Consider the following 14,019-nt stretch of genomic DNA (forward strand, 5'->3'; position numbering starts at 1 on the left):
CTGTCCTTTCACCCCTGTCTCCTTTGAACACGTTCAGTATGGCTGGGGCTGAATGTGTTCACTTCTCAGAAACCTCTCAGACCTGTGTTTTGATTATTTTTCTTCCCACCAGAGATGTCTCTTCATTTATTGTTCTTTAAAGACAGAATTGGATGAAGTGATTCTCACCAGGGCTGTGTTGTTCCTCAGCCTCCTTTCTTTTCCCTGATGCTGCCCTATGTGTCATCCTGCTTTGAGAAGATGACTTCTAATCTGTTAAGAAGATGGTGCTATAAAGACCTGAACACTTAATAATGAACCTGGACATTGAATTCAGGCTATTGTTACTATTGTCTGCAGCACAGGCATGAGAGATGCCTGGGAAAGAAACAGAAGTCAGGATGTACAAAATGTCTGAATTTCTGTGTCTGACCCACATTTTTCAAAGTCAACAATTTTTCCTATCGATTTCCATGGTTTCTGCTTATAAATACAAAGCTGGATGGTTCCTAGGCAAATATGTCTCAAATATCAGAGTTCATAACAAGTCAAACTAATTAAAAAATAATAATCAAAAAACTTCACTGTAGCTCTGGTGGTATTATACACTTTTTAATGCATATTTATTTTTGTATATGTATATGTTCACTTATGTGTGGAAATTTGATATCTTAAAAACCAATACTTCCTTTAGATTTTTGTCAGCTGGACGTTAATGAAGGTAATAACTAACAGGTTGTGTAGGGAATGGTCTCTTTGGGCCAGGTTCTTTCTATAAATAGAAGTAACTAATTACATCAGGTGATCACATGTTTACATGCAGCTTATCCAGTTTATTGGACTGTCCTGCTTGTCAGGTTGGAGGCAAAAAAGTTCTACTTCATGCCTTGGAGGAAACTTCCAGATTCTCCATGAAGCTCAGGATTCACGAGGGCACAGGGAGGAGGCAGGACCCCCAGTGAAGGCAGGAAGGGAGCTGAGGTAAGGTAGATAAATACCTGCTTCCCTGAGGTTCTCTTCCCAGGATGGGAGTAGCAGGAGTGGTTTGATGGATTCAAGTAAATAAGTTCATTGGCATTGAAATTCACAGAATACTCACAAAATTTATGATACGCTCATGAAATGGTACCTGGTTCTTAGGAGCATGGTGCTGCTGCTGCCAGAGGCTGGGGCTGCTGGCCAAGCCCTTGAAATGTTGAACACTGGCAGGTCTAGATGGTAAAAATAAGCACACTGAAGGAAATGTTGGGATCTGGCATACCCAGCAATGCTACTACTTAAACCTTTAAGCGTTCAAGTCTTCCTCCACTCTTGTAGCATCATGTAGACAGTGTAGTGTACCTTTATTTTTTTTCCTTGAATACATCTTGTTCCTTGCTGTCTGCCCATATAATGATGTTTTAATCCTGCTTCTGTTTTCTGTCTGTTGCTGAACCCTTATTTCCAGCTCTGACCGTGCTGTTGGAAAGATGCATGCTAAGCAGATGCAATGTTCCAGATGATGAGATAATTCGTGACCTGTGAAATGGTCATTTTGGTTCCCTTCCTTGCATAGTGGCAGCCAAAATAATCATGTCCTGACGTGTTTGGTGGTGTCCAGGAGTCCTTGCTGAATGTTACAAATTTAGAACTTATGTCCACGCTCAAGACTTTCACTTCAGTGTAAACAAAGTTATGCTGCCTACTGTCAAGCTTTTTTCACAGGTTCCCTCAGGAGTTGTTGCACCACAGGTAGAAGTATAGTGGGTGGTGCTCTGTAGTTAATGTGAATTATGCTGCTGGCTTAAAATTGGTATAACTTATAAACAATGTAAGCCCAATTAAGGCCAGAAAGTTGCTGAAACTGTTAGCTTTAATGTGATCAGGTCTTAAATGGTTAGAGGTCTATAAAGAACAAAAATTATGCTGGGCGTATCTGAAATTTGATGGTCTCTTCATTGGTCCTTGAGAAATCTGGCTTTTTTAGGAAGGTTGTTCTTGTGCAGCTGAGTATCACAATTTATCCATGTTAATGAGCAGAACTTGGAGGCTTCGCTGAATAATTCGAGGAATAATAGTGGAGGAGAAAAGAGAGCTGATGGTTTTACCTCTAAGGTAATTGAAATCTGACTTCTGTCTTCAGAAGCTTTGTGTTGATGCAAGAGTAAAAGAGGAAGATAAAGGGAGTTGCAGTGGGGAGGAACTTGCCGCAGGCTGCAGCTGTTGGCTTGTTTGGTGTGGTTTTATTCTGTCCAAGGTAGAGGCTCAGGGTTCCAGGTGTCCTCCTCCCGCCGGGTTTGGGAGCAGCTGTGAGCAGAAGTGTGTAACTTGGGCGCAGTAAAAATGTTCCAAAAAGCTGAATTTGTAAATGATGCAACTTTCCCTGTTTCTCAAAGGAGCTCTTGTAATGCCCTGACAGTGAGGTTGGTTTCCTGGTTTGTTTTAGCTGCCATTGAGGCCCTGCTGTAGGAAGCCAGGGAGCCTTGTTCTTTATGAAGCTGGTAGAACAGCTGTAGCTCTATCCATCATAGGGATAAATGGGAGTCCCATAGAAGAGCCGAAAGCCTTCTTCCCTTATCTGGCAAACATATCTAGCATCCTTCATTATCATCCTGTCATTGAGTCTTGGTCAGTTAATTAAGTTTCCCGAGAAGGAAAAAATGTGTTTGCCTGCATTTTTTCACAGTGTTAATATTTTTCCTCTGCACAGAAAAAAAATATTTAAGTCTGATTGTTGAAAACAACTGACGTGAAAGACAAGTTACTGAAGAAAGCTTCACCAGGCACTGGTTTGTTTTCCTGCCACCATTATCCCAGCTGGTAGCTGGCTGTATCCTGGTGGGTCCAAAAGTAGTGTCAACGTGCCTTTGACGCAAGATGGTCAGGAATGCAGTGTGTAAATAACCTCAGGTCTGCTTATAACAGCTTCCTTTGAGAGCTACAGCCCAGTTTGTATTGGAGAAGGTGCCATTCCTTGGAGCACTTGTTTATCTATTTATTGAGGTCAGCAAAGTGAGGAGTAATTATGGGATTTAGACTTGACAACAGGCTTCTGATGTATGAGAGCCCCAGAGTGTGAAATTGAAAAGCTAAGTGGCTTCATGCTATTGTTTGGTTGATAAAAACTCCTAATATGCTCTTGAAGATTTTTTTTTTTTTGTCGTAGCCATTTAAGTTTTATTTAAGGGATAGAGCATTGCGTTCTGACCATGGCAGAGCAGTGCTTGACAATGCACCAGATAGGAATTTCAGGAGATACTTAACTTTTTCGGAAAAAGCCATGAGATAGATATTATACAGCAAGTGTCTTCATAGTCAGTGTAGTGCTTTTTGACTAGGCAGTGATAAACATCTCCTTTAATTTTCAAAGGCTTTTTATGAGTTAGTCTTCCAGGTATTTTTAAGTCAGCCTCTGTTTTTCAGAGCTGTCTTTGTCTTAAATGCAGAAACACATTCTGCTAGGCAGGTTTGATTTGGGTCACACCAACCCCCCCAGGTAAACAGCAGAGGCCACCATTCTTGTCTCTGATGACAGAAAGGGAAACTTTCTGAAATGAAAGGTTAGTGAAATTGTACTGAAAAGCGCAACTGACTGGTGTATAGTTGAAAGGAGATGTGTTGTAACCGAAGATAAAGTGGGAGCTGTACAATTCCAGGTCCTGTTGGCAGCAAACACTGGTGGCTGGAGCTGTGCATGCTAATGAACCCATGAAAGATAGAGAGAAAAGGGCCGTGGTGCTCCTGCCAAAGTGCTAATTCTTACCTTGCTTATGAAGATCAAGTGTCTTGCTCAGATTTAAAAATCCGTTTCTTTTATGCTTACAGTAAAAGGTTGAAGAATGTGGTCATACCTAGTCAATTAAAACAGCATTCTTTAGCGCTTCCCTGGCTTTCTGCTGAGACCCAGGCAATGCTCTCTGCTTGCTGCGAGGCCAGCAGTGCAGGAGCAGCCTTCATCAGTCTTTGTTAGCATGGTGAGCTGCCTTGATGAACAGTTCATTAACCAGGAGAGGCAGAATCAGTCTTTTAATACACTTGCTATCGCAGCTAGGCCCTGACAGTGAGCAGAAAACCTCAGGAGGCTTGTCTGAGCGCTGAAACCTTTCTGCTGCTCTGAAACAAATCTTTCCCCCTCCTTCCACAGGCCTTCGGGTAGTAGCATTCATTAAAATGCTTCTTTAATAGTACAGCATATGCAGGATTTCGTGGTTCAAACCCAGCAAATGGGACAATAACATACACACTTGCAGAAGAAACCTGTTCTGACTCTTCCAGGCGTCTCTCAAGGTTCACCATGGTATTAATTGTTTCATTGTAAAATACGTAAGATTGAGGTAACAGTTAAAACAAATAACCAGAGGCATCTGGCAGCGCGTGGATCCCTGGCACGCTGCACCTCCGAATGGGGCAGACGTGTTCCCAGCAGTTCAGGCACGCTCGTCGGGAGCTTCAGAGGGTGAAATTTCACTAGGAACAAATCAAAGTCTGTGGTTTTTTTGCCCTGGGGTGTTGGGAGGGGAGAGAGGAATGGGCCAGATGAATCCGTACTTGATGTAGATACAGATCTAAAGAGCTCGTTTTTTGCAAGAGTAAAACCTGAGCTATTGTAGGATGCACCTTAGGATTCAGCATGGATTCGTGCTGCAGCAAACACACGGGGATCATTTGTTACTCTCCTCCTTCCACCCCCCTTTCCTGCTTCTGTTAGCAAAAGATTAGTTTGGGGCACGGAGTTACTGCTTCATCCAAGCATTTGAGGTGAAGCAGCCAGTAGTGGAGGCTTTGGTGCTCTCATCTAGAGCCTGATCTCTTGTTCATCCAAGCCCTCCAGGAAATGAGAAACATAAGCTGCAGGTATGTCAGTGCATATATGCAGAGCGCTGCGTTTCTGGAGCGCCTGGAACACGGAGGCCTCTGAAACCCTGCACTCCTCCTCAAAATGGCTGCCAGATGTGTTGGCTCTACTGAATTCCCCAGAGCCCGACACCAGAAATGCTGAGGTTATTACCAGCGTGGTTCTTGCTGTGTTCTTCCTTCATATTTCCAGGCACAGTGTTGCAAGAGGGAGCGTGACCCCGGATGGCTGCAGTACCTGCAGAGGCTGTCGCTGGCACGCGGGCGAGCTCGGGGCAAGGCTCGCCGGGACTCTGTTTAAACAAAGGAAGTGTGTTTGTTTTCACAGTCCGGGCCTGGGAGCCTGGGCTGGGATCCTGTGCCATTTCCCTGTGCTAGGAGCAAGATTCTCAAGGAAGACAGCCTCTCCCTTTGCTGCAAAGCACAGCTCTTCTTGGCCAGCAAGTATGCATCTTATCCTCCCTGGCTTGTCGGGACTGGAGTCTGGAAAGCTTAACTCGGATTTGGTTTGATATTTGTAGGTGCAGTAAACAGTATAGAGACTTCTGCCATGAACCACGGTCTAACTTCCCATGCTTGTGTGGCTTTCTTGGACCAGTCTTATAAGCTACTGTACTTCTTGATTCCCTTGTAGCCCAGTCAGTCCCAATGGATCTTTGAAATCTGTTTCCCAGTCAGTGAGAAGTGGAGCTTCCAGATCCTGTGTTAGTGCATCTGAGCACAAGAGAGAAGACTTGCTAAGAGCTGCCTCTAGCAAAAGCCAGGAGAAACTTTTAAAGTATTATCTTAAGCCACACTGCATGGTAAATGGCTGGTTTTTGCCAGCAGGTACATTTTCCCTGCCACAGTCAGCAGTTTGCTCAAATAACAAATCTTAATGATAAAGAGGTGTTGGAAAGTACTTGAGTTAGTAGCAGGATCTGTGAGGAAAGTGTATCGTCTAACATATGCTGCTCTGCCTTTTACTGAGGAAAAGTGTTTCTCAAAATAGTCCTCCTTACTCCTTCGTCTAATTTGCTTTGGTTTATTTCTAGCATCAAAATGAGAATGTCATTTCACTGTGATACAGCTTTTATAGTAAGTGCAGATCCATGTGAGTAGGATGTATCCTGTGCTTCATAGCCAAGGCAAGCTGTATAGGGTGACACTTTTAAGAGTATTTGGGTTGTCTTAAGATAGAAGGTGGTTTCCACCATTAACTAAGTGGGCCCAGGGATGGAGTACATGGGAGGTGGTGGGTAGACCTCATGGCAGCTCGTTCAGTTGGACTCACTGCAAATCCAAGGAATGGAAATGCCTGGATGTATGACTGTGCTTGCTGCACGGGAATCTGTGTTGTCTCACATGGAGTAATCAAGTTATTTAAGGAAGTGTGGTGTTGTGGGGGGGAGGTATGTGTGTGGCACACCAGTGAATCTTGCATTTATCTTTGCTGTTCAAGTCTGAGAGTGCTCTGAAACCGTGGAGCTGAGATGGGTGTCATGGAAGACTGGCTTCTTGGAGGTGTCTGGCTAAGTGGATGTATGGGAGAGCAAATCCAGGGAGCTTCACCATAAATAAAAGGAAGTGCCTGGGAGCGGAACTGCAGAGCTGCCCTGACTCTGGCTGTGTACGTGAGAAGAGTTCCAGAAATGACAGTAAATAATAGTAAAGCTTTGCTTTGTGTTTCTCTTGTAGCAACCCTCCACTCAGCGAGGAGATGCTGCCTCCGGGGGAGTGGATGTGCCACCGCTGCACCGTGCGCCGCAAGGTAAAGCCTCTCAAAACAGACACAATCCCTGCCCTTCCAACTGGCCATTTGAAACCTGAATCCTGTGCTTTATACCTGCCTCTCCCTTCATGTGTACTTAGACAACCAGAGCTGCTTCTTTGTGCTCATATTTGCAAAGGGCTTTGTTAGGAAAGGGCTTAAGGAAACCTAAGGGGTCTTAGTGAGACCCTCACGATATTTTAACCTCACTACTAGGAGGTGAAACTGAAGTGCCTGGTACTTTCTTGTCAATCTGTGCCTTTTAAACTATTTTCTTTCCCCCCGTTTCTGGAAAGGAGGCACAGAGGAAATGGAAATGGCTCTGGTGCTTGAGGAGGTGAGCTGTCTACAGGCAGAACAGGAGTCATGTTAATACAGCTTTGCCATCAGGGCTGAGTTTCTAGTTACTATATGTTTTTTAGAAGAGTGACTTCACAGCAGTTGTACATCAGAAGAGGGTGAAATCACAGTGAGTTATGATTTCCTGGGCTGTTGAACAGGATGGGGAGGAGATGATTGGGCAAGATTGTAGGGTTTTTTTTGTCTTGATGCTCTTTCTCCAGGAAGCTGTCTTGCACAATGTAAACATCTTATTGCTGTGACCACGTAAGGCTGCGTAGCAGAGGGTTTAGAAACTGCACCAAGCTATCTAGCAACTGTTCCCTTGAAGTGACACCCAAAACAGATTGGAAGAAAACTGTGTGCTGAGCCTTTTGTTCCTGAAGTGATTGCCTTGTTATGTTTCCAGGGTACTGTTCAGCCATCTGCCAACAATAGAAATCAAGGTCACAAATCAAAAAATAAAAAATAAAGTAAAAAGAGAGAGAAAAGAAGAAAATCCTCAACTTTTCTATATTAAAAATTGTCTGAAAACACTTTTTTCCCTTTGCAGATTGTGTTAGTGATGGAGTAGATTGGTTCCTCCATATGAGTGATGCTCTCAAGCACTGGAGCAGTGCACAGTTGCCCATCCCAGGCCATACAGCATCTCCTCCTGTTGCAAAATAGATCTTGTGATGATGGCAATCTATAGTTTTCCTCTGCTGCACCACGTTCAAGATTCCTGCCATCAGGATATAGTATTGTTTGTATGTTGTGCTTGTATTCTCAAGCTGACCTTCTCAACCCCTGATAGGTTTGTCTGCAGTGCCAGAGTTAGTAAAGTGCATCAACAGTGAACAGTCTGCTGTGGAGTTTCTCAGTGTTGGTAGCAAAGTAAACAGTTGTCTTAGTTGTCAAATATTTAGAACCAGATGCTGTGAAATGTTTTCCTGATCTGGACTCAAGTATAGCTACCCTGAAAGGAGAGACACGTGGTAATGTTCTTCCCCACACTTCGTTCTCTTTAGCTGTTCTGTCACCTGTACCTTAGCTACCATCTGACTGTTCTTGATCGAGGCTCTAATGACTTCAAGGGGGAAGTTGTAGTGAGTGGCTCAAGCGTTTTCAGATGCTGTTTGTCTTCAATTGTCAAGGTTGATGTGCTTTGTTTGTGGCCTCCATGATAAGCCTGCCTATTCATGTCGTGCAGAAGCGAGAACAGAAGAAAGAGCTGGGGCAGGTAAATGGATTGGTGGACAAATCTGGGAAAAGGACCACCTCCCCCACCAGTGACGCAGACCTGTTGGACAGGTCTAGCAGCAGCATCAGGGCTAATGCGCATGCCAGGATCTTGGAAAGGAGAGCGAGCCGGCCTGGCACTCCCACATCCAATGCCAGCACCGAGACCCCCAACTCAGAACAGAATGATGTCGATGAGGACATAATTGACGTGGATGATGACTCTGCCATTGCAGAAATGGACTGTGGGCAGCCCCAGCTGAAGCGACCCTTTGAGCTTCTTATTGCTGCTGCCATGGAAAGGAACCCAACGCAGTTCCAGCTGCCGAATGAACTGACCTGCACCACAGCACTTCCAGGTGAGCAGGGCCTTGTTTGCTGTTAGTGAAGATGTCTGCAGTTGCATCCTGCTGCCCTCTTTGCTCTTTTCCCTCTTCACTCTGTGATAGTTGTGGTTCCAGTGGTGCTCACTGGTGAAAGCAGAGGGTACCTCTGGCTCTCCTCCAGGTGCCTTTCAAATCTGAGCTGTGGGGACACTGCAGCTACACACCATGTCCATCAGCACTTGTGATAGACGCTTCTTGTTCTCACCTAGACCATCAATATGACAAAAAATCAGTTGCCGAAACACTTGATTTTTGATTGATGATGCAATAATATAGTACCAAAATAGTGACTAAATGTATAGGATGTCACTGAAATGACTAAGTATGAAATATATCTGCCTTTAAAGACAATTTCTGTCACTTAGGGCTAGATTCAGTGGTTGATAGAGGTTCCTTAAGCAGAAATCTCTGACTTTTCTGAGATGATTATATGTATCTCCCAGAAGGCAAATCTCTGCTATGTTGATAACCCAAAGCTTTTTAAAATTTCCTTTGCAGGTACTAGTAAGAGGAGGAGAAAGGAAGAAACCACAGGAAAGAATGTCAAGAAAGCACAACACGAGTTAGACCACAATGGTTTGGTTCCCTTGCCAGTGAAGGTCTGCTTCACATGCAACAGGTACTTGTTGTTCTTCCAGGGAAGTTGTTCAGTGTAGCTGCAGCCTTTACAGGAGCAAAGTTCTTGCTGAGAAAAGTAGATTACATGTTTCCTTTTCCATTCTCCTTCATTACTTACTTCCAATCCTCTAAACAAATTGGAGAATATTCATCTTTGCTGAGTAACAGATGTTTAACCACAGCAAGTGTAGGTCCAGCTGTAAAGAGTTCTGAAATGTTGCCTGAAGATTGACAAGATTGAGCCATCTTGTCTTCAGTGTTTCTTCTGCAAAGAAATATTCTGAAGTGATGGTGGTTTAGTAAATGGAGATGTTTGTTTATGGTTTGTGAAGAAAGTGTGTGAGGAGGTGACCTTTAGGAAATAGAAATCTACTGAGATTTATAAGCCCAAGGCAAATACAAATATTGTGCTGAAATTGTAAATCTGAAAACCAGTACAAAATACTGATAGGTTTTGTAACACTGCATAAAAAAATGCATAGATCAATCCCAATTCAAAATGTCAGTGAAAATGAAACCTTTATTTCAGAAACCCAGTCAGAGTGAATTTCTCAAAGTCGAATGGGGACTCAGGTGGGCTTTTGTGGAGAACAACTGATGACTTTGTCATAGAGCAAAGACTCTTTTAAAGCCTGGGGATTCAGATGTAGTTGTTTTTCTGGAGTTTGAGACTTGTTCTGAGAACATTTTGTTGATGTACACATCCCAGCATCACACATGGTTCCTCTAAGGAGATTTGTAATTACCTAAATCTGAGATTTCCTTTTGATCTCTGAATTTTGCTTCAAATAAAGGCTTTTGCCTCGAGTGGGTCTTGAAGAAGATCCATACAGATCAAGTTACAAATCAGAAATCCTATTTTTTTGGTGGAAACAACAGTGTAGAGGATAAACTGAAGTGGTCAGCCAAGCTTGCCTGAATGTTCTGTTTATACTCTGTACAGGGAATAAGATTTGGCTCTCTCTTCTCAGGAGTTGCAGAGTGGCACCTCTAATCCAGTGTGATTATTGCCCACTCCTGTTCCACATGGATTGTCTGGAGCCACCGCTTACTGCCATGCCTCTGGGTAGATGGATGTGCCCAAATCACATAGAACACGTGGTGGTAAGCAGGACTATGATTGCAGTATGGTAACCGGATGCTGGAGTGGAACCTGGCAGGTCCATTAAAGGACAAAGCACAACAAATGTAAAACAGCTTCTGAGCTCTTATTGCTCCCTGTAATGCTTGTAAAGCTCCTGCTGCAAGCCACGCACTCTCCAAAGGAATATGATGCTGCTCTCTACAATAAGATATAAAGATGGGGGAACTCCTTCCTGTAACTGAAGCTGACAGCTCAGATTGTGGCTCACTGACAGCTTGTCTAGTTTTTGACTGGACTCTTTAAGATCTAGATGAGCTTCCAGAACTGGGATACAAAGCAGCACAGTGCTACAAATAGGGGAAGTAATTCTTTGCATGCTTAACCCAAAAAAAGTTTCATTCCAAGAGGGAGTTTTCATTTTTGGAAAAGCAGTGTACTTGAGACTTAAATACTCAGGAAACAGGGGGCTGAAACAAAGAGCTTTTTCCCAGACAAACTGCTTCTGAGAGCATTGATGCTGCTTAGTCGGCCTCTAAATGCTTTTGTATTCATCTCCAGCAATGTGCCCTTTAACAGAAATGGTTAGTGCTGCAGGAAACAAAATAGTCTAAAGCTGAGCTGATGCTGTACTGCCAGTGCTACGAGGCATTATGAAAGTCTTAGGGTGCCTTAGAGTGACCTGCAGATCCCTAACTCCTGTGGCATTATCTGATCACCCAGCTGAACCAGAAGAACTTGACCCTGAGTAATCGGTGCCGAGTATTTGACCGGTTCCAGGACACCATATCTCAGCATGTTGTCAAAGTGGATTTCTTAAACCGAATCCATAAGAGACACCCCCCGAATCGCAGAGTTCTTCAGTCAGTGAAGAGGAAAGGTCTGAAGGTATGTGTGACAAGTAGTGGTGGATGAAAACCATGTGCTTTAGTTTGGAAGGGAAACCAGCATACTCCTTGGGGGAGGAGGAAGAAGATGGGGTCTGAATGATTGTGTTGGTGAGAGATCTGGGAGTCAGCAGTCACCACTTGTAGGATTTAAGATCTTTCCTTCAACTATAAGGCTAAATTTAAGTAAGCACTTAAATCTAGCATAAGCATAGAAGGCACAACACAAAACTTCCTGAAGGTGGCCCTACAGTCAAATTTGGGGCTGTATTTGTTGCCTGAATGCCTGAAAACTGCCATACAGACTTCCCTTGGCTTTTTTTCCATTATTCCTCTTATGTTGTAGCCACCATATTGTACCAAAGTCATGCCTGACCTAAGGGAATAAAACCTATTAATTTCAGCATGGCTACATCAATTTAAAGTACTCAGTCCTTGATATTGCAGGGTTCCTTTGGGTGAGAAAGCAGCAAATGCAAAGTTTAGTGCTGATCAGGCACTTGGTTTAACTAGTCATTCTTGAGTAATTGTTCTCATGTGTGACCTTCTTTCTCCACAATGTAGGTTCCTGATGCTATAAAGTCCCAATACCGGCTTCCACCCCCGTTACTCGCGCCTGCAGCAATTAGAGATGGCGAGCTGATCTGTAACGGGATCCCTGAGGAACCCTTGCAGAAGCACCTTTTGAACACTGAGCACTTAGCCAGCCAGACAGAACAACAGGAGGTAAATGAAGTCAAATGCTTGGACTCTGTGTGTGTAGTTGCTTTGGTACAAAGATCCCTTTCCACTTCAGTCATGATGGAGCAGTTGTCTAGGAAACCAATCTCAAGCTCCTGTGTAAAGGTGATAGCTTGTCTTATCTCTGACACCCTAGCCCATTAAAACTTCACTTTGACTTTCCAGGTGAGATGTAAAATTCCTCATTTGACACTTCAGGGAAGTGGTGCAATAGTCCTCTGGCCTTAAGAGTGGAGTCGAGGGCCTTCTGTCTAGACATCATCTTTATTTCATGGCTGAGGGGAAGTACCTTGCACTTTGGTTATATAAGGCTGCTCTCTGACACGTTTATTTAGAAGTTAACGTCCCATTTCTGGGTCGCTTTTTATTGCAGATGGAATTGGACATGTAAATCAAGGTCAAATGAGTGTTTAAATCTTGTATGAAACTTCTGGCCAGATTCCACAGCGTAAGGGCATGTTAAGTTGCAATCAGTGGAGAAAACAAGTCCTTACTTTAGTGCAGACAAGGTTTTTTAATGTGGCGGGTGTACATCCACCATGGAGCTTAAAACTTAGAATAAATCTTTTGGTTTTCGTCCACTTTGTGTAAAAGGAAAGTGCTCTCCACCCTAGCTTTCTACTCCCTATACCTGAGATAGAGCAGCATTTCTTACCAACGTGCTATAGAATAAGGATTGTGTTTGGCTAGAAGCCCAAATTAATGAAAAGTGTGTTTCTAACCTGAGGCTGAAGAGTTGCAGCATTTAACAAATGAAAAGGAGGAGGAGTTTAGAAGTGAGGAAATGCTTCCTTCTCCCTCCTTTAATCTCAGCCCCTCTCTGTCCTATCTCCAGCATGGAGATAAACAGTACATAATTTTGGTTGCACTTTTGTACCTCTGGACATCATTTTCTCCTAATTGTAGATGAGCTCCAGAGCAGATGCTGCAGTTCTGCACTGCATCTGAGCAATCAGCAGCTGGATTTCCTCAAGCTGGGTGAATGATGGAGCAACTGTAGAGGTTTGTTTGGAGCACTGCTGCCTCCAGAGCTAACCTGCACTTTTTTCTTCCTTCCAGTGGCTCTGTAGTGTTGTTGCGCTCCAGTGCAGCATATTGAAACATTTATCTGCTAAGCAGATGACTTCACTTTGGGACTCTGAACAAACAGAGAAGGCTGATATTAAGCCTGTTATTGTGGCAGATGGCTCACTCGCCAACCCTTACCAGGCAGCTGACAAGGCACCCACACCTTCCCTCTATTCCATGTCATCCTGCACCTCAGGGATTACCACCCAGAATTCCTTGAGCTCCTCGCAATCCCAGCAGACTTTGTCACAGGAAGATGTTAACTGCAGCTCTTGTATAGATAAATCCAAGAAGGCATCTTCTTGCGGGACTTCCAACGGGCCAACAGCCTCTGACATTAAAGTGAACGGGCCTCATTTCTATGGCGTTTCATCCGAATCCTCAGCACAGTTGACTGACTCCCAGAGGCTCATGGGGTCTGGGAACACAATACCTGTTTTGTCTCATCGGCAAACGTGGCCTCGGCCCCTCACGCCCCCAGCGAGTTGCGGACTTCTGAATCACACCATTGGAACCATTGTCAAAACGGAGAACGTAGCAGGACCTGTTTCTTGTGCACAAAGGGGATCTGCACCGGTCACGAGTTTGCCTACGTCCATCTCGAGCTCCTGTGCCAGCCTGGAGACCACCAGCACTTTGCAAAGGAAGAATGTGCAGACGCAGATCGGGCCACCGCTGACGGCAGAGCTGCGGGCTGGGGGCTCCCCGCTCAGTGCCACCCGGGCTCTCACCCCTCCCCAGGCTGCAGGAGATGGCATCTCAGCTGTTGGGTCCACAAACAGATTCTGTTCACCAGCACCACCTTCAGGTACGGACTGAGCCACTGACCTTGGCCCCGGGGCTGAGAAAAGCTCAGGCTAAACCTCATTCAAAAACTCAAGGCTGTAGCAGTGTGCCCTCGTTTGACTGGGAATTAGGCTTTCTGTGGAAGGCCAGCAGAAGTTCCTCAGGTCTCCTCTGTCTTAGGTCCCTTTATGGGAGCCATGGGATCTATTTTTTGCTGGCTGCCTATACTTGAGGGGGGAACTCTGTCCTGACAAGCAGGATAGTAGGTCAGTTGAATTCTTGAAAGTAACAGTACTTTTATATCATTTGGCTGCTGCCTCGCTATTTCAA

General features: G+C 44.4%; 1 protein-coding gene across 2 annotated transcripts in view; it reads left to right on the forward strand.

Annotated features, from left to right (window-relative positions):
* PHF12 (PHD finger protein 12) overlaps positions 1–14,019 on the forward strand; it is a 31,922-nt gene that overhangs the window by 8,244 nt on the left and 9,659 nt on the right. For both annotated transcript variants that reach the window (XM_088177093.1, XM_014876495.2), the window contains exons 3-9: positions 6,490–6,562; positions 8,094–8,481; positions 9,007–9,127; positions 10,098–10,230; positions 10,931–11,095; positions 11,659–11,820; positions 12,895–13,711. In XM_088177093.1, coding sequence (XP_088033219.1) covers positions 6,490–6,562; positions 8,094–8,481; positions 9,007–9,127; positions 10,098–10,230; positions 10,931–11,095; positions 11,659–11,820; positions 12,895–13,711 — 1,859 coding nt within the window. The remainder of the gene's footprint in view (positions 1–6,489; positions 6,563–8,093; positions 8,482–9,006; positions 9,128–10,097; positions 10,231–10,930; positions 11,096–11,658; positions 11,821–12,894; positions 13,712–14,019) is intronic.

This window comes from Sturnus vulgaris, chromosome 21, assembly GCF_052056855.1.
Source record: "Sturnus vulgaris isolate bStuVul1 chromosome 21, bStuVul1.hap1, whole genome shotgun sequence".
NCBI lineage: Eukaryota > Metazoa > Chordata > Aves > Passeriformes > Sturnidae > Sturnus > Sturnus vulgaris.